Source organism: Megalops cyprinoides, chromosome 21 (assembly GCF_013368585.1).
Source record: "Megalops cyprinoides isolate fMegCyp1 chromosome 21, fMegCyp1.pri, whole genome shotgun sequence".
In the NCBI taxonomy this organism is placed as follows: Eukaryota; Metazoa; Chordata; class Actinopteri; order Elopiformes; family Megalopidae; genus Megalops; species Megalops cyprinoides.
The window spans coordinates 25,117,598-25,138,834 of record NC_050603.1 but is presented as its reverse complement, the minus strand read 5'-3'; the positions used below and the strand labels follow the sequence as shown (position 1 = coordinate 25,138,834).

Below are 21,237 nucleotides of genomic sequence, written 5' to 3'. Positions count from 1 at the left end.
TGTTGCCAAATAAACAACCCCCCAAGCAGCTAACCCTCATCCTAACCCTAACCAAACCTAAGCCTAATTCTATCCTGCAGCCGTTTAACTCTAACCTTCAGGTGTTTTAAGACAGAAGGGCAGAGAGGGCCTTGTAATGGTGCTGGCCAACAGAGGAGCAAAACTGACAAAAATCAAACAATAACAATAATAATAATACTACTAATAATAATAACCTGACAGAAACCAGACTGAAATGCAACTGAATGAGCAGATCTATTATTTGTTCAACATGGTTAAACAAATAGTTTAACAAGGAAACACAACTGAAGATCCTGTACCATTCTTTAACAACAAACATTTCACCAAAGAAACATTTGGGTGAAGGCTACTCCTTTACTCCTATCTTCCTTTTGAAGCTTTCAAAATGCAAGTAAGTGTTAGAAGAACGGAGAGAAGTAACTGATGCAGCCCAGCCCCTGGAACACCAAAGTCACCAAAAATGTGTTGCTGCATTGCAACAAGATGTGGCTTGCTCCTAATCTGAACCTGAGGCAATTTGCTCTGCTGGTGTAGCCATTTTAAACTGCATCCTGTTTCCTTAATAACTTTAACTTGCTTCCTGAATAAACCCAGTAAACTGTGGGTCACTAAACCAAACCTGATGAGTTGGGGTGTCTGAAGGCAGTGACCTCTATCCCTAGCAGGACAAGGCCAATCTGTTCTGTCAATTTGTCCTGGGCATTGCTAGCTGATGACACAGCTGGGATCAAGCCTGGGCCATGGACCTCAGCTTGTGCTCAGGGAAAGTGCCTTAACCACTGGGTTACTTGGGAGCCCCTTTTGTTGACTTCCCAAAATGTAAGCAGTTGTGGGAATAGCTGGATTACATTTAAGCAATATGCATCTTGCTCCTGACTATCAACTACTCAGCGAGAATACTTGTAGATTTTACGTTAGTTTTATTCATAGTTACTGTGATTGTGTTTAGTTATTTTCACTGGATAACTAATAGCCACTAATGACTTTGTGCTTTGGTACAGTACTTGTTTGTAACATACACTCACTAAATCTCTGTCAAAACATAAATTTTATATAGGTTAGAGGCTTATACTATATTATAGTGGAGAGTTTGGGTTGAGACTTTATCACAATAATTTGAAAGATGTACTACAGTTTTTTTCAGATGTTTACACACATCTTGAAACAATAATTCATGCTCTCAAAACTATTAGCACATTCCAGCAAAACCTCACAAATCCTGTGCAAAATGAAACATTGGTTTCAAAACCATGTTAACCCCCTTCAGAATCAAATATTTGCATCAAAATAAAACACACATACCATCAGCTGTCAGTGAACACTAATTTCACACTGCTATGATAAACAGAAAACACAACCATCAAGATTTATATGCGCTTTTGGTCTGAGCATACCTTATTGTGTATGCTATTCATACATTTTCAGTTGCAAAATGAAAACAAATTCTTCAGTAGCATATCATATATTTTTTCAAATTTTTTTTCAGACAAAAGCAAAATCAAAAACAAAAATCAAAACAAAGTGCTTCATCCTTATTCCATTTCTCTTTTGGATGCATTCGACGGTAGAGATTCTAACATGGTATATATTGAGGAACTTAGACTGAGACACCATATCTAGAGGATTAACTTTTCTTCAAAGCTTTCCTTTTTTTCAAATATTTCTTATGAAAACTTTTTTTTGAAATTTGGCATAGGAAATGTTTTGAAAACATTTTTGACAAATTATCACAGATGATCTCATTCCCTCTACTACTCTCTTTTTGATAGCTTCTCTTTTTGATAACTTTTAATGAAGATGAGCAGTAAAAATACACATTTTAGGAGACCTCTTGACCATGATTTAACACTACCTTAAGGTCTCACCAGAATGAATTTTGAATAAAGAACTTTAAATATTTGCCTTTGTGAAATTATAATGCCCTGAAACACCACAGTGAAACATGCTAAGACATCAGGTTATTGGGAAAAAAGTAAGGGATCAGCTATTTGTTATGATCAGCTATATGATGTATGAAAATTTGGCAAGAGAAATGTGTCAATTGATGGGTCAAGATGGGTCAATTAAACATGCACATATTTATATTGTAATTTATACAGACACTATACTATATTGTACTAAAAGTATTCATAATTATTTAGTTATATGTTGGTCTGATCTATTACACATTTGTCTAAATGCTTAAATGCATTCATTATCCAGGAACACCAGAAACACATTCTCAGAACAATGGATGCAGACCACTCAACAGAAATGCAAAACACTATATAATGTCATGATTTCTGTAACACAAAATGCAACAGAAAGGCATGTTTTGGAAAACATTAAATGAACACCTCTGCAATAAACACAAAAATCTGTTGAGTAACACCTGGTGACCAAAATGTATTATAGAGTTCTCATTTGAGTGCTATCGCTCCCATAGTCATTTATCCACATGCTCATTGATCAGACCTTTTCTTGAAAAATGATTCAATGAGCAATCAATACATCAACACTTATGTGAGGTTACAGGGAGTTGCATGGTGTTGTTGAAAAAATGAAAATATTTGTTTAATTTTGGCAGTTTGGAGGCTCTGTACATATTTATATCTATCTATTGTATGTTTCTGTTTGTTGAGGAAAGACATCTGATGACATCTAAGTTGTTTTGTAATATATTTATATATATATATATATATATTACTACAATAATTGCTCCATTACACAATTACCTGGGCATGAGATCTGACTGACCTAATGAATTCATTTGTTCACAGCTGAAATCAACCAATCCCATATGCTTTCTGCTTTACCTCACATGTGTATATTTACATCCAACACATAAATATTAGGCATCAAATACTGGTGTTAATGTTGATTAAAAATGGAGCATGACCAAGCAGATAGACAGGGACTGCAATCTCAGCTTTCAAGGCGGAGGGAAGTCTGAATGTATGGTGGTGTAGCCGGGGAAGGGATCTGTATGGGTGGTGGTATAGCGGGGGAAGTGGAAGGGGTCTGCATGGGTGGTGGTATAGCAGGGGGAAGTGGAAGGGGTCTGCATGGGTGGTGGTATAGCAGGGGGAAGGGGCAGGGGAAGGGAGTAAGTATGAGTGGTGGTGCAGCAATGGAAGGGGAAGGGGAGTCCATATGCATGGTGGGATAGCAGTTTGTAATATACGGTAACATTATTTTTGTCTCATGTATTTGCCTTGTTTCATTATACAGTACTGAAAGAAACATAATTTGGGACACCTGTTCTTCAATTAAAATCTGCTCTGAGAACTTGGTGTGTGGCAATATCATTATTGACTTTACGTGTACAGAATGTAATTACAGTAACTCTAACCACCAGTATCAATAAGCTGTAATGTAAAGGAACATACACTCAAGTTTGACTGTATCATACTGATGCAGATACTTAGTCGTTTGGGTGCCTTTCTTTATACATTGATAGGAGAGCTTTCCATTATGTGATACTGTTATATTGTTTGACGGACTTACTTGCTTTTGCATTATGTGTGAACATGTTATATTTTAGGGCCGTTTGCAGTTGACGCGTGTTGTTTTGCGGAGCCAATTATATTGTGGGGTCAGCACCACTGTTTTGAGAACGTATATTGTGTTTCAGGAAGTGCGTTTAAGTAATTGAGAAAAAAAAAACATATTTCATAAACCTTCTGTTGTCGTATCATAAGAATTCTATATATTTTAAATTTTATTAAAGATATTGAATTATATAGTATTCTAACTGTAATTTGCCAAGTACAAGTACAGATGATTGTCTTGTAGTAGAAAAGTTTCTGTAAACGGGAGGGGAGTGAACGCGATGCATAGCACACTGTGGTGGTGTATTTCTTTTGTGACCAGAAGTTAAAGATTAGACCTTCAGCCCTGATGTGTGTCTTCCTATGAACACAACGTAGAACTTCACCACACCTAGGCGCCGCGCACGGACTACATTGACACACTGAGAAAGAGCTTTTCTTCGTGTGACACTGTTGTATTGGTTGATGGACTTCTTTTCCATTGAAATATGTGTTAAACATTTTAGCATCTGAGGGCATTTGCATCTAAACCATGTTGTTTTTCCTATTACACTATTGTATAATAGGCAAAGAATTGAGAATATAGATAGTATTTCTAGTATTTCAAGAAATGCATTTAAACATTTGAGAGAAAATGTAAAATAAAATTAAGCCCCTAACAGGACAAGAAGCAAAAAAAAAAAAAAAAAAAAAACCTCAAGGTCAACGAATTAATATCCCAATGATTTGTCTCGATGGAAGAACGTCCTCGTTCCGATGTAACAATTCTTTCCGACACGTGTCAACTGGATGACACTTATTATCATCTCACCGCCTCAAGTGTTCCGTATTATTTATTCTGTACATTGTGCAGAATAAACAATCGCTATCACAAATCTTTCCATTTTCATTTTATTTCAAATAAACCCATCGGGTTGGTTAATTTCATCCTTTATATAGGTCATCAGTTCTAACAAGTTGAATCATTAAACCTACGTGTCTAAATACAAGGAATACGGGTACGCGGTTTAAAATATTCACTGTCCTAAAGTTGTGTTCGATGTAGTCTGTTGATAGTAATTCGTGGCCTCGAATCAATTTCCCGCTTGCGCACGCCCTCCTTCCCAAATGCCCTGCCTCTTTGAAAAGGTGCTGCAAGCGGTCTAAAAATTTGCACACGGTCCCGAGTCACAAGGCTTCAAGATTCAGTGCTTGGTCACTTCATTTGTTAAATTACTCAAGCCTTGAAGATGCAATAGCTTAACGGACGTAAGTAGAATTCAAATTAATTCAAACTTGTTAGAAAATAAAACCAGGACGAGCTTCCTCACCATGTTCAGAAAGGATCCAGAAAAAACTCATTTGGTCCCTGAGAAAGGAGCCAGTCTGTACACCATCACCATGGGAAGGTAAACATGTCTATTTCTAATAATATCTGTTTGCTCGTTTGATCTGGTAGTTTAACAGTTAAAAGAGGCTAACTGAAAATGCCTTACCTAACAATAATGCGAACCACGACCACAGTTAACGTCAATGAACTGAAACAAGATGTTTTCGAACTTTCTGATGAAAACTGAAGTTTGTGCGTTTTAAAATAATTGTTATTATTTTTTTGGTCTTTTAAGTGGTCCAGTGAATAACTTGTATTGTTACATAGCTATATATAGATTCCAGCATCGTTTGAACGTTGTGCACTTTTAAGTTATTTGAGTGCTTCCCTAACTCCACAGACAGTGGTGATGTGAAACTTTGCGGTGTATATGGGTTCAGTCACATTGGTCGTCATGTTCTAACAGCAGAACGTCCGAATGTTATTGCACAAGGTTTTTACACACGGTCTTTCAACATATTAGCAGTGTGCAGAATGAGCCTTGGCTCCAGTGAACTCAGTATGAAATCAAGGGGAATCGCCGCTGTCATCTCCTACGAACCCCAGAATCACGTGACAGCTAACTGCTCTGGGCACCACGGAATGATCTTTGTGGCGAAATAACTACACAAATCTCTGCTCATCTTTAAATGAAACGGTAACATCTAATGTAAAAAATGTTCTCAGCCTTGCTCAGTTCAAAATATACAGGGTTGGACTGATGGTTGTCTCCATATATATTTGAATTTTTTTGGTCTGACAACTAACTGCAAATCAGGGTTTATTTTCACATGAGAAGGGGTTCATTGATTGATTTCTATGAATAATTCACTGTAGTTACTTTTTCACCAGCAAAAATAATCTCACGTTATGAAACAATGTAAACTTTGCCTATATAGCAGAGTAAATATATAATAGTATGCAAAAATATAAAAACTTTGCCTGTAAATGTGTATTTTAACAATATTTCAGGAGTCAGAAGTCAAAAGAATTACAGAGCTTTTGCATATTATAATTATTTGGCAACTTAAAAATATGAATTGTCCTTGAAAGTGAGTACTAACCAGTCATTCCAAGTAGTTTATCTTTCTGTTCACGAACAAGCATATAACATAATGTGTTCATCACATTTGGTTAAATCTGGTTTAAGCTCTGATGTACAGGCACTGGGCAGGTTGAGTGGCTCTGTTGAGAAACCCAATGGTATCCTTCAATTATTTATGTTGGATAAAGCAATAATACAACAAAACAAGTCCAAATATTATGGTTATGAATAACTGAGTGTCAAACTGTCACATAGATGCATAAAAATGTAAATTTACTATGGCTCATCCAGCACAAACAGTGGGAACAGGTTGTGTTGGCCCATTGGTGCTCACAAAGGCATTATTGTCAGTTGGAAGTATCTGACTTGCACCATGTCCTATGGCAATGAGCTGAATTAAAGGTGATTTTCTGAAAAACTGCCATTATATAAATCAGTGTTAACACTAGTTTGTGCACTGGGCATAAGTGTGATTAGGCAGACAGACCTATGGTTTAGCAAGCCTGCTATGACATGGACAGTCTTCTATATGGGGGCCCACATGATTCATAATTTTTCTTTGGATACATTCTAAATACTCTACATTCTAAATAGGGACTGAATAAATTAACAGCTAGTGTCTGGTTGCAGTTTCAGAAGTGCATCTCCCAGTGACATGCTGGTTGTCTTGTTTGACCACTATTTGCATGAAATGAACAGCTTAAGTGTCAATGTGATGGTGTCTTTACATAGGGTGTTTCAGATTGTAGGTAAGGACTTTCTCATCAGGGCATTACCTTGCAAAGGGTTTCTGTGAAAACATCTACTCTGAAAGCTAAATAAATAAATAAAAGCACAATTTTTGTTGCCTCTGAAAGAAATATTTCCACGTGCTGAGTGACTAAGATAACTTATTATTAAGACATTATTATTATTGAGACATATTAACATCCCCTGGGCTCACTGTCTTCTCAGGCAGCTTTTAGCATATCCCATATGCCCCAATCCCATATTTTTAGGGTATTGCTGTATAATATAAAAGTGCAACAATCTCCAATGGATAAAATGTTCCTATCACATTAGTATTCCACTCCGCGTCATGTTTTTGGAGCTGATGCCTCTTTAAAAGAATGTTACCAGTGACAAAACATTTCTGGTTCCAAAGGAGTTTTGTTTTCATCTAAAATGGATCCAATGTGGTAAAAAAAGATGTGATCTTACATTAATCACGTAAAAAGTCAGCTGAATTTTCACTATGCATTGTATGGTTGAAGCAGAGGATGTCCTTTACCACACATAATGTTAGCAACATTTATCATGAGCATTTGCATCATGGGCAACAAATGCTCATTTGTTATCATTATTCATCTATTTATCCAGCAGACACACTTATGGGGAGCCACCTAATAGGTCATCATGCAAGATACAGACAATTCATATAATAAGAACATCAAGAACAAGCTCAAACCAGCATGTAGCATATCAGTGATGAAATGTCAAGCTCAGCAATATTGCTAATGTGTTAGCATACAACATAAGGCAGTGTGAGTGCATATATAATCATGATTAGACATAGTTATGAAGGAAAATATTACCTTCTCATAATGTAGATGTAGGACACAACAAGGAGCAATAAGAACCATCATAAAGCATCATACAGTAACCTACAATCACACTAGTGCTTAATGATGACCTATAATCATATATCTGACTCAACTGAGGGGGTAGTGTGTTGAGATACCAGGAGCTAAGGAGAGGATTCAGCCTGGTTCAGAGAACCAAGGACAGGTCAGATTGAACTGGTAGGTTTTGAACAGGAGCTAGAAACTCATGGGGACGTCTGTGGTACTGATGGAGTTAGCTCATTCCATCACTGGGGGGACCCACTGCAGGAAGGAAGAAAATTTGGGTCATGTCGCCCAACAGATGGCAAGAGGTTGCCACGCACAAGGCTCATGAAGGTATAGGGTCTTCAGATGGAGTAGTGGTAGGGAGGAGCCATACTCATGAGTGCCAAGCTTCAAGGTTTTGAATTTAGTACAATTTGAGTCCAGGAGAGGTGAGACATGGGCATATCTGGGGAGACTGAACACAAACTGAGCAGCCACACTCTGAGTAACTTCAGATATTGGTAGGATATGAAATCTGGGAGTTCAGCAGTACCAACTGGAGAGCTTATAGCTCTGTTACTGCGGTAGAATATACACAGCCTCTGCAACTTTAAAAGAACATTCTAACATAGAAAAGGTGATTAATTGATTGATAGATCAAATTGTTGATTTTGATTGGTGTTTCTTGAATAGTTAATTTCATTAATCAAATTGTCAGATTTCAATAAATTGTGGATATATCTTGGAAAATACCTCCAATCTATCCTTGAATACAGGAAATTGTACATGATTCAAAACCTTGCTGACAATACAGGTTACATTGCTGAAGAGTTAGCCAATCACGTCACTTCTCGAGTAATTTTGACCAGAATGCCTTTAGAGTGGTATGAGGAAACCACAACTGAATAGTCTTTGTTGCTGTCACTGCCCTGGGTGATACAGCCCCCGTTTAATACAAAAAGAACACATTTACCAGAAGGTATGTTCCTGTGGTGTTAGAAAATGTATCAGCTATCACAACAATTGTTACCCATTACAATGAGATCTTGTTGGAGCGTGTTGTGGATTTGATAGCTGATATTATCTCTTCCTCTAAAGCTTTCTAAGTTGAAACAATAGCATAGTAAGATGTATTGCAAAACATTTTACAGGAAGGGTTAGGGTAGGTGAAATGTTGAGCACTGGCATTTTATTACAAAATGCAAATTGCATTAAATCACGTTGGTTGTTTACAAAGAGGAGGTATTGTTTAATTGTTTGACCTAATAGGGAAAATGCATGCCAGATCCTGTAATGAAAGGTAGCCATACAGCATGTTTAAATGTGGGGCTTCCCATTTTAGAACTATTATCAGGTACACCAAATTAAGCATGCAAATATTTCCATAATGAGTGGTGAATGAACAGAATCCCTTTGCATATTGAATATGAGCAATGACATTTGATTGGTTTACAGAAGCCGTGTATTTTTTTCCAAAGGAATATTCAAAAACACAAATTTTCATTGGGTCGTTTAGCATTGTTTGCAGTAGCCAAAATTTGTTTGGTTCATGGGGCTGTTTTGGTTGCCCAGGAAATTCAAATGAACAAACTTTAAAGAATCCTTTATTCTGCAAACCAATGTTCATACCTATCACAAAAGCTGTTCATAAGAAAAACGTATTAAATCATCCCTGGTCAGTGCAAGTAACAAGCATAATCCTGCAGGGTCTGGCCATTATACCTCTTAATGCACTGCCAATTTTACAACACATTATAAGCATTATGAAGCAACTCATTTTTTCACCCCTTTTTGCAGCTAGCTGCCAAAATGTTGACCCATTTTGCACTAATTAAGTTGATAAAATGTATAAAAGTAGTTTGTTTGCTTGTCAGTAAGGACATAGCTTCATAGCAGACTGTGTGTAATAATATACTACTTCTGTCCTGCTCTAGCAGGAAAAGAAACTCTTTGTGTGTGTTTGTGTGCTGGTACTTCATAGCAAAGACATTCAACTACAGCCCTCTGTAAAGTGGACCAATATGCATGTGTTTAGATTGAAATATAATGCTCTTATTAATCAAAACTAAAAATAAAAGTGAAACAACTGTCTAAAACCTATTTGTTGAGTTCTGTTTATGAACATTGAAAGCCAAGTGAAAGCCAACAGTAATGTCATACAATGAATACAACGAATGTCATACATGAAGTGCTGATGTATTTCTCTATTCACGTACACACACATACACACACACACACACTCACACATATGAACACATATGTTCAAGATTTTTTCATGTTGTCGTTGGGAGGTGCTGAATGGTGGGAGACTAATAGCAAAAAGCTGCAATTTCATTGTCTTATAGACTCTATAGATCACATTTATCATTACATTTTAAAGCATGATGGAATTCAATTTAATTGTCTTGTCTGGGTCATGTTTGCCATGGAGAGAGCCTTCCAATGAGCGATCTACTAGTAATTTGCCTACAGCAGTTACAAAACAGTTCTAGTGACTGTAGTCCTTTCATAGGCTATTGATAGCTCACAACGCCATGTCATTTCTCTTCTTTTGGTTCTAAATATAATGCTTAACTATGTTCAAACCAGAAAAGTCAGGATTCAGAGGCAAAGCACTGTGACCATGTCTCCTATGTAAGACTTACATTCTGCATTACATTCAGGGTTACAGTCTTTCACTTTCCTGCAAACACTTTCTTTTCTTGAATTTCACCAAGCACTGAATACATGTTGTTGTGCAAGTATGAGAAAGCAAACTTTACTTGATTTTTTGTTCAAAGCGGAAAGACAAAGAATTACAGTTCAGTTGAAAAGTTGACAGGTACAAAGCAGCTAGAGACTCAACTGTTCACATCTAAGACAAGACATCTAACAGTTAAAGCAAGGTTAGCACTCATTCTGTATGTGTTGCATTCATACAGATTGCACAGGAGAGCTAGCTATGTTAAGGTATTTACTCAAAATATGACTGTATTCTACAATAATTTTGCCATATTTTTGTGTCCCTGTCTGAAAATATTCTGCTGATTCACAGTGTAATATCCCACTGAAAACTGATACAGTGAGCACAATGGAGAGTGATATGATTTCCCTTACGGGAACCTCCAGCTTTTTTACACCAAAAACCTTTGTCAAGAAAAAAAGTTTCATTCACATGAGATAACCCATAAGGAAGCGGGCACAAACTGTGAAATACAGTACAACTTATGCACTTCGTACCACCAGCTCTGGACATCAGTATACAGATCAATACACAGATCACAGACACAAACATTCTGCAGTGTCAAAAATACTGTTTCAGTGCAGCCAAAAGAGGACAAAGAGTTTTGGCCCCACTTGCAGCAATACCCCTACTGTAATAGCGTGTAATAATGCATTATTTCTGCAGGATCTGACAGTTATTTGTACATTTTAGTTGGGTTATAACGTTGCAGCCAATTGGTTAGGTTAGACATTTCAGTTGTTGGCCCATCCCAGGCTTTGCCAGTAGCAGGTGTTGAATGCAAAGCACTGAGGATTTGCCTCTTCCTGGAATCATGCCCAGAATGCACTTCAGGTAACATCCTCAGAATTCATTCACCTATACCTTACACCACCATTTGTACAAATAATTCCCTCCACCAATGCCTCACTCCAGAACACACACACAAAGATGCAAGGATGCTGTCTGAGCACATTTGTGTTACATTAAATTCATTTAACAGATGATCCTATCCAGAGCGACTTCTGGCACAAGAGTGAATCCATACAAGTTGACTGAGCAATAGCATTAGACCAGTATTAGCTAGGAGCAGTTGCATTTTTTATTAATAATACAATAGATATATCTTTGCATACAATCAAAATGTGAAGTTTTGATGTGGTTAAGGTGGTACTTTATTTGGCTCAGAGTTCGATAAAGGGATCTCACCTGAGCATTTCTTGACCCCCTGTGTGGACATCATAAACAGGGTAAAGGAAGGGGGAGGTGGGGTGTAGGAGGATGCCATGAACAGCTGACATGGAAAGGAGATGCTAAACATGTTTTTTATTGTTGTGGATGGGACTGGTTTGTCTAGATTTGTTATGATTGTTAAGGGCATAGGTATTGTCTATAAATTTTCCTCCAAAATCTTTGTTTGGAACTTCAAATGTCAAATGATATCTGATTAGTTTTGCTAATGTCAGTATTTTGCCATCATGTTGAAAACCTCTTCATCAGAAGGAGATCCCTGGGGACCTGATGAATGAAGATATGGAATAAATATGTTTCTCTAATGCATTAATGAGAATGTTTCAGTGCAATACACTTAATATTGCATATACCTCTGCTCCAGTGTTTAAATGTGAAAAAGGACAATGCAGGACACACTAGCAAAAATGCTAATGCTGCATTCTGTGTGAACACAAGGCTTCCACACTGTTAAGAGCCAGAAGTCAAAAAGTGACAGTCTTCCTGGCACAGATGAATTGGTTCTGTGTTAATGCTCTCTTCCCTCTCTATCCCCCCCTGGTGGCGATTGCAGTGTGCCAGCCAATGACCTGGAGCAGAAAGATGGTGGAGCCAAACATTGCCACGACAACAGTCGAGCGCTTGAAGACCGGGAGAGAGAGAAAGTGCAGGCGAGAAAGCGCCTCTATGTTGTCTCCATCGTCTGCATGGTCTTCATGATTGGGGAGATCCTGGGTGCGTGCCCGACCGTGCCCTCCACCCCATCCCCATTGTACAGGCAAAGAAAAAACCACTAGGGAGATGAAATCGTGATAGCATCCCTGAAAGAGGGCTTTTGCTCTGTGGTGACACAGCAATTTCCACCCTTTTCCTGCACTTCTTCTTTTGTTACCTTTGACCCTGCTATTGTCATGATCTGTGCACTCTGTCCCCCTACACAACTTCCTCAATAGCATCAAATGCAAATACACATTGTAAAGTTGTTTGCTTTTGGCTGTTTTAACTGTAAGGAGTACATTGCCTTGAGCAAAGGCATAAGAAACATTTCTTGAACACCATCTATGAAGTATGCATGTATTTATCTTATGTGTCTACTGTATGTGTGATTTAATACAAACCCCCCTCCACCCCAACCCCTAGTATACTGGCATCCAAAACATACACACTTAAAGTTTTCCTTTGTGTATAAATGTAAGTGGGGTGTGTTTAATGATGGGGAATGATTTAGAACCTGGAAGAACACAGAAACAGGTCTGTATCTAATCTGTTTTGTCTTATAGTTCATAGATAGCAGAGAATGCAGTCTTGTTTGAAACCAATGAAATGTGCTTCAAAAGAGCACCATCAGTTCTATCAACAGTAATACAATAGAATATTTCTATAATAGAAATGCTGTAGATGTGGATGTGCTAATGCAGCAGGTGGTGGTCTTGCACAGGTGGGTACTTTGCGGGCAGTCTGGCAGTGATGACGGACGCCGCCCACCTGCTGGTGGACTTCACCAGCTTCCTGATCAGCCTGTGCTCCCTCTGGCTCTCCTCCAGGCCGGCCACACACAGGCTCAACTACGGCTGGCACCGAGCAGGTGAGAAAGGTGGAGGAACCAACTGCATGGCCCCAGGTGCCACTTAACACATGGGGTAGGGGGTGAGGACGCTGTCCTCAGAGGGGGGGGGCATGGAATCGCTCTGGCATCCTCAACAACCCCAGCAAAAACACAGTTCTGTTACTATGTTTTCAGCTGCAGGGGTTTGTTGAATTGAATGCAAAATTTCAATTGCCAAAATTCCAAAAATGTTCATCCCAAAAAACAAAAAACAAAAGCGTTAAAAGGTATCAAACAAAGAAAAGAGCAGAGAGAACTGTTACCGATGTTTGCTCATGTAGCAGTCAAAAAATCAAACCATGCAGAAGGCAGGGGCTCGGACTGTACCTTCAATCTGGTGTTCACGGTGCATGTCCACCTCAGCCCTCTTCAAACAGCACTGATGCTCTGGCAGCATTGCTCACGCCTGAGTACAGGTATAAGCTGGGTCACTGTGTTATGTACAATTTTGATGTTCTGAGGGCTGTATAAGCAATCATTAGCTTGGTATGACTGGTGAAATTGTTAGATTTTCCTTCTCTGCAGCTCAAGGGTTTCTCATTTCTCCCATCATCGTCTGGGGTGAAGGTGTCCACCAATTAAACCTTAAGGGAATATCTGACACACAACCTGCAGTCAGTGTGCAACCTCACCTGTTTATACTTACCCACTCCATCTGGCACTGAACCCCCATCTATTCTTTCTGGCAACAAATAACCACCATGCATCTCATCATCTTTGAAAGACTCACTATGGTATCTAGAAGAAGCTGCAAGACTACTTGATAGATACTTGAACTCATGACCCTTTTCTCACCAACATATTACTCCTCAGACATGCTCAAACTCTTGCTTCCTTTGCTTTTTGTGACTTATCTGCACTTCTTTTGATTACTTCCTTTTACAGCTGACCTATTTGTTTTGTTTCTTCATCTCTTTTTCACTTTCTCTCCTTCTTTTCATCCATATTCTTTTATTTATCTGTCTATCCTTTCCATTTGTTAGTAACACCAACATTCTAGGGATATAAATAACCAGTCTAGTTTAGATCCACTTTTGAACCCTACCACATAACCACAGAACACAGCTGTGATCAGACTACCCTGAAACCCCTCAGACAGTCTGAAGCACTACTTCTGTTTGTCAGTGTCTGCTGTTTGCACTTCAGTGTACTCTGTTCGTGTCTGCATGTTATAACCCAGTCTTCCATGTCTACCTGGGACTAATACTGAGGACACTCCAGGGGTCCAAATGAAAGGCACTTGGGGGGGTGAAGGGGGGCTGCAATAGGGGGAGGCTCACCAGGGGACACAAAAGAAATTGCTCGTCATTATTATATTATTTCATTAATTTTGTTTATTTCAGCATGACATTAAAAAGAGAGGGCGGTGGTGTGGGAGGGAGAAGGTGAAAGATGTAGCGTATCACGGCAAGGCTGAGTGTTTTCTGCTGTCTGTCCGCTCTCCTCTTGGCTCAGAGATCCTGGGCGCGCTGCTGTCTGTGTTCACCATCTGGCTGGTGACGGGCGTGCTGGTGTACCTGGCCATCCAGAGACTCATCGATGATGACTACACCATTGAGGGCACAGTGATGCTCATCACCTCAGGCTGCGCCGTCATCGCCAACATCATGTGAGATACTGTACCACCACCTGTCATGGTAACTTTAGGGCTGCAGAGTGTGTGTGTGTCATTCTCTGGTTGGTGTAGAGCATGCCTGCTAGAGGGCTATGGGCTTAGTGTATTATACTCGCTATCACTCATGTCTGTGCTTCTCTGAGCGGGAAGATAGACTGAGGTGTTCTCTCCATGTAGAATGGCCCTCACCCTACACCAGTCGGGACATGGGCACAGCCACGGCGGACTTGGCTCCCACGGCAACCACAGCCATAGCCCGGGCAACGGTCATGCTCGTGTGTGTGAAGAGGGCGGGACGGAGCAGGGGCGTGGGGGCCAGACCCAGGCCAACGCCAGCGTGAGGGCTGCCTTCGTGCACGTGGTGGGAGACCTCCTGCAGAGTATCAGTGTACTGGTCAGCGCCATCATCATCTTCTTCAAGGTCAGTGGTCACACCTGATAGAGTGGGGGTTGGGAGGGTGGGAGTGGGACTCGAAACAGTTTTATCGATTTAATAGTGCATGTGAAAATTGATCCATACTGTTGCTTTTCATTGCAGCAATTTCAATGAAACTAGAGAGCTTGTGACAATCCTAGTTATTTTTTAACACCGACTGTTATTTCAATGACATATTAATGAACAGATGTTTAGATACCCTACACTTCTTTAAAAGCAAAGAATAATTTAAAGGTTAAGTTGAATCATATTGTATCGAAATGTATCAAACTGTACTGTGCCGTGTCAAAGTGAATTACTTAACAATGCATAGGTATTGATATTGTATTATATTGTACAGTCAGAGGTTTTTAGCCTCTTCATTAGCCCGTTGTGCCACGGTGCTGCAGCTAGGTGAGATTCAATTAAGCCTCATGGCAGCATTTTGGCTGAATGTGAAACCTGGAGAAAGTCATCTCACTCTGTTGGTCACACATAGCTAGAAGTGTTGTTTCGAGGGGCTCCCACGCTGGGTGCTTTCATCTTTGTTTTGTCTTACACCACTTCCTGTTGTTCTCTCCAGCTCCTGATTGCCGTGTGTCAGTCATACAAAGTCGACGCATTTTTCCTTGTGCCTTATTAGCTAATTTCGACATGAACAGGATGTCATGTTTACATTAAATTTTAGGGGTAGCTAATGACGTGCCTGCCTTTGCATTGCACCTTCCACCTTGGCTGGGATCTAGCTGCAGCCAGGTAGTGTGCTGAGAGACTTTGAGTGATACAGACATTCAAACAGTGTGGGTTCCTACCTGGTTTGCAATCTGCACACAAAATGTGACATGCCTAACAATGTACACTTTAGTAGTCATTAGTAAGCACAAACTACCACAAAGAAAAACTGTAAGCCCTACATGTACAATTGCTGCATTCTATTCCTAGCTTTGGAGATAAATAATTAATGCAAGTCTCTAAAACCCTCAGTACTGAGTATATCCTGGTCCAGGAGTGGACAGGATTGAAATCACGTGTATTTAGACATGTCTCTTTTCTCCTGGTTCTCCCTTAGCCCGAGTATAAGATGGCTGACCCAATCTGCACGTTCCTCTTCTCTGTGTTTGTTCTGGGTACCACGTTCACCATCATGCGAGACATCGTGCTGGTTCTGATGGAAGGTGTGGAGCCGCTCTTTCCCTTTCCAAACACAGCTCCCCAACGCACACCAGTCTTCTGGTTCAGCTCCACCAAGAACCACAGGCTGACCGCCATTTTCCTGTGCATAGCTTGTTCTTCATGTTTGTCCTCTCTTTTGGGTTGAAAATAACCTTTGCTCTCTCTCTGGGTTAAACATTACCCTCCCTTAACTGTAGCATTAAACTTACAAAGCCCTGTTCGGCAACAAAGAACTGATCTCATTACCACAAGGTGGTGTACTGCCAGCGAAAGCCATATCAGCTAGCCATCCTGAGAGGGAATAACTTTGACTGTGTAAAAACATCTGGCAGGTACTTCTTGCTGTGGAATTCAGTGCTGTCATCGTCTTCTTTCTGACTGTGCCTATCCCACAATCCTTTGTGTAGGAGCCCCCGTTGGAGTGAAGTACATAGAGGTGAGAGAGTGCATTCTTTCTGTGAGGGGCGTGAAGGCTGTCCACAATCTGCACATCTGGGCCCTGACCATGAACCAGGCAGTGCTGTCTGCACATGTTGCCATAGGTAGGAGGGAGCAGGGTCTAGCATATGGCCTCAACCAGGGAGGCTTGCTGGAGTTGTGCTTGATAGTTGTGCTTCTGTGATGGAGGGGGGGTGGGATTACCTGTTCTGTGATGCTGGAGGATTGGAGTACCTGTTCTGTAGTGTGTGTGTGTGTGTGTGTGGTGGGGGGGGGGATTACCTGTCCTGTGATGGTGTGAGGTGGGAGTGACTGTTCTGTGATGGTGGGGAGGCAAGGATTGCCTGTTTTATGATGGTGGGGGATTGGAATACCTGTTCTGTGATTAAGGGGGGGGGCAGGAGTACCTGCTCTGTGATGATGTGGGATTGGAGTACCTGTTCTGTAGTCTGTGTGTGGGGGGGTACCTGTTCTGTGATGGTAGTAGGATAGAGTGCCCATTCTGTGATGGTGGGGGGCATGGACAGTGAGTTAGCATACCTGTGTTTGTTTCCATGCAGATGACACAGCAGAGCCCCAGCCTGTGCTGAGAGAGATCACCCAGGTCTGCCTCACCAACTTCAACTTCCACTCTGTCACCATCCAGGTGGAGCAGCAGTCCGATCAGAGGCCCGAGTGCACCTTGTGCCAGGACCCCAAGAAGTAACCCTGCGTTAGGAAGAAGCAATGCTAGCTCAGTAATCCGGGACATCTAAAATATAGGGAATATATTGTGGATGTTAGATGATACACCAAATGACAACTATGTAAATTATAACTGCTTATTTACAAATTTATAACTATATTTTAGATCTTTTCTGTAATACAGTTTACAATGTATTCTACAGTATATGCATAGCACATATACGCTTTGTGATGGAGCTGGCTGATGCATTGTACACAAAACAACAAGACAAGAAGTTTTTACGAAAATCAAATACTTTATTTCTTAAAAAGCAAGTGCAAAACAGAGGTGCTCAGTCAAGCCAAAAACCCAAAGCAAACCCAACCCAACTACTCAGGTCAGCCAACTTGCTACCTTGTTGCAGCCACACACTTGCTTTTAAACATTACTAACTGAGTGGGTCTGGCTCGTTATCCAATGGCTGGCCCCACACCCATACACTGAATAACAATTAACTAATGAAGTTGATGGCATTACATGTTATTGATAACATGACAGGTGGAAAGAGTTTAGGATCCTCCAGATGCATTTAGACACATTAATTCAATGTATGAATTAAACATACTGCTGTCTCCACATGAATCAATTAGTCATAGGCATTTTTATTTAGATGAAGGCTACTCCTTCACAGTACTTTATATATGTTTGGGATATGTACAATCTATTGTGATCCATATTCTAAATATATACCCTATATTCTAGCATGTATATTACCTGGAGGGTAATCATAAGGGCTAACTCTCAGGAAGAACTGACATATGCAGGTATTAAGAGAAAGAGTTCATTTCTCTTTTACAAATGAAAGAACTGCATCTCGCTATCTCACTAGCTAAATGTCATTTACCACCAAAGCTAGCAATGTCAGTAGACCTTCTACCAGAAATCACTGGTGACTGGTATTTGCTGCCATAAACAACTTCACATGTTTGTCCAAGCAGACACAAAATATATTGACAGTAATGTGTCGTAAAAATAGTATTTTTCATTTGGGAATTTGGCTATTGATGTGATAAAAAATAATCATCAAAAATCTTAAATTTTTTCAAAAAACATTGTGAATCATGGAAACTTGAAGTCTGATTTCAGAGGGAAAGCTGTAATGGACACAGAGTGTCCTGTTCTTAGCTTCCTGCATTCATCATCAAGTTTGAGGAAATCTGGAATCTGTAGCTATTCGTGACTGGGCCTCATACTGTCCAGTCAGAAGTTATGCACAATGCACTTGCACAGCACAATACATGCACAGTATGCTCACACAGTACAATACTTGCACAATAAGCTCACACAATACAATACCTGCACAATACACTCACACAATACAATACCTGCACAATACACTCACACAATACAATACTTACATAATATACTCAAGATAAGGTTTATATTAGATAACATTTGATTCCCCGAAAGAGAAAAAAATCATCTTCCTGAACCATAGGGTTATGTCCTTCAAGTGGCCCATATTGTGAGTCCAGTTATGCAATGTTTGAAGTAGAAAAATAGCATCTTCTTGTTCATTATTAAGATTAAATCTGCCTTACATTTTGGTAAGTATTGATATGCTGAAATGATGTGGTGTGGTCAGCTCAAGGGTGCAATCTGAATTTCAGAGGCCAGCTATCTGAAGGAAGAGGCATTAATGGTAGAGTCCTCAGCTCTGATTATTTCAGTAAGGCCAAGGATGTTGTGGCAAGGCGTTATGTTGTGGCACTCTTTTATAAATTGTAAGGTAAGGTCTGAAACTCTCCTGTTGATCTCATTAATAAAAGTACTGTGGTCATATTTGTATTACTAAATGCAAGTGGTGTGAAGTTCCTCAAGTCCATTTGCTTTCTGGCCATGCTCTGCACCAGTGTAAGTGTTGCCAAGCAACAGCCCTACAGTTGGTTCATTGTCTCACGCCTCACGTTGATCCTCTTTAATAACCCTCCTCTCCCCGCACTGACCTGGGGCCAGTCTTTGACCTTGCTGCAGCTATGAGTTTTCATTCTCTTGGATTGATAAGACCTTGTCCCAGAGCCCCTGGAAGTTATTGAGAACCCACGGCTGTGACGAAGCTGATGCTTGCAGGCCCAGATCATTGATTGTATTTGTCACATTAGCAGGTGAAGCATGTCAGGTTGTCCTCCCAGTGCTCTTATTAATATTTAGGAGAGCCAAAGGAGTTAGTGATAAGGGGCATTTTAACAAAAATCTCCAAACTTTGTGTGTAACTCCATTTATGTATGGCTTCAGGTAGAAGCCTCAGCTTTGAACTGTTGAACTGGCTCATCATTTGCTGTTTTCTTCATGATAGCAGTTTTGTAGAACTATGAGATTTTTACTCAATGGAGAATTTGTCTAAACTCGGCCTTCATCTCTGCAAACAATGACTGCACAGCCACACCAAAGCTAGAAGTGAGCCAATGTGGGAATTTGCGATGAGATTTGGACTGCCTGGAGTTTGGCTGATTCTCAGCCTTTGCCTCCTCTGGTGATCTCTGCCCCTCTGGTGACCAGGCAGCTTCCCGGAGGACAGCTCTGTGCATTGTGAGGGTAATGTATATGTGACAGATCATGCTACGGGTTCCAGACCCCCGTGTAAACCTTCCTCCCAAGCCTTCCTGCTCAGCCCTCCCTCCGTGCCTCGGTAACGGGGCTAAGCTCTTTATCCCTCTCGCTGCTGTTCTCGCGGTTATCGCCGCCGTAATTCTCCTAGGAATGCACCGCAGGAGGGGGGGGGGGGGGGGGGGGTGGAATCAGACAACGGTCCCTCATGCGGAAGACATGCCACACTGCCCCATCTCAGATTTGGACCCCTTTTAAAACCCGATTTCCCTCCCGCACAAGGGGTCGGGGTGGCGATATGCGCTGCCAAAGCCCTGTTGTGGTGGGAGATCTCTGCAGCTTAACACTCTTTGAGAGTGCCTCCCGGAGAGCCTACATGTGCAGGATAAGTGTACCTTTGCCCCAGCCTCCTGAAGTAGATAAGTCAGTTTTTTAATTAAAGTGCTGGATCACTGTGTACGATATCCCCCTGCAGAGTCATCATGTACTTCCCGTTTCCTCTACTGTGAGCCGCACACCTCCACTGTTACTCTTTGTGAGGTATTACAAGTGTTCAGGAGGTACAAGTGAGGGCATATTCTGAAATTCCGGGTCAGCAAACATTCCCAGAATCATTGATCTGAAATTCATAATTCCACAGAAAAAACAGGGACGGACACAGGGAAGAAAGCCACGTCTTTCTGTCCTCAAAATCAGGAAGCGGTTGCTAGGATAATCTCACTTCTGCTGCTGCTCTAGAGCACTTTGACATTGTCAGATTTAGGACCATTGGGACCAATGGCCAATTCCCTGAATTTTTGGAATGCCCAATTTGTCATCGATGTTCGGTCCCATTGCATAACCCCCACTGTCAATCTGTGAGAGCGTGGACAAGCACGTGCCCTCCACCGAGACACATGATGTCTGCTGCTGCTTCTTTTCACACTGCGGTCCACAAGCTAAGCTAGCACAGAGATGAGTCAGAGCGCCACAGGCACCCGATCAACCAGCAGGGGTCGCTGTTGCTAATGGGATCAAAGCCCCTGCCGACGTACCCACCCCTATACCCGGCGGAACGAAGCCAATGAGCCTGTGAGCTCCCGGTCACTGTCAGCTAGTGACACGGCCGGGATCGAACTTGGGCCGTAGCGTTCGGTCTACACTCGGAACGAGTGTTTTACCGACTGAGCCACTCAGGAGCCCCCACAAACTTTACTTCTTACCATTCAAATTTAGGTTGTCTTTGTGGCCCAAACTTCTATAGGTCTGGCACCAT

The 21,237-nt window shown here is 40.8% G+C and overlaps 1 protein-coding gene across 1 annotated transcript; it reads left to right on the top strand.

The window, feature by feature from the left end:
* The first annotated feature begins 4,720 nt into the window (after positions 1-4,720).
* LOC118796604 (zinc transporter 8-like) lies at positions 4,721-19,139 on the top strand. The gene is made up of 8 exons (XM_036555590.1): positions 4,721-4,939; positions 12,039-12,199; positions 12,903-13,049; positions 14,526-14,679; positions 14,863-15,106; positions 16,170-16,275; positions 16,681-16,815; positions 17,272-19,139. The coding sequence occupies exons 1-8, from the start codon at positions 4,863-4,865 to the stop codon at positions 17,415-17,417; spliced, it is 1,170 nt and encodes a 389-aa protein (XP_036411483.1). The 5' UTR covers positions 4,721-4,862; the 3' UTR covers positions 17,418-19,139.
* Positions 19,140-21,237: the final 2,098 nt, after the last annotated feature.

What these genes read in the sequence shown, in the direction of transcription:
- LOC118796604 (XM_036555590.1), top strand. Translation starts at nt 4,863, where the DNA reads ATGTTCAGAAAGGATCCAGAAAAAACTCATTTGGTCCCTGAGAAAGGA. An exon ending in CTACGGCTGGCACCGAGCAG is followed by an intron (nt 13,050 to 14,525) that starts GTGAGAAAGGTG and finishes CTCTTGGCTCAG; the next exon opens with AGATCCTGGGCGCGCTGCTG. An exon ending in GCCGTCATCGCCAACATCAT is followed by an intron (nt 14,680 to 14,862) that starts GTGAGATACTGT and finishes CTCTCCATGTAG; the next exon opens with AATGGCCCTCACCCTACACC.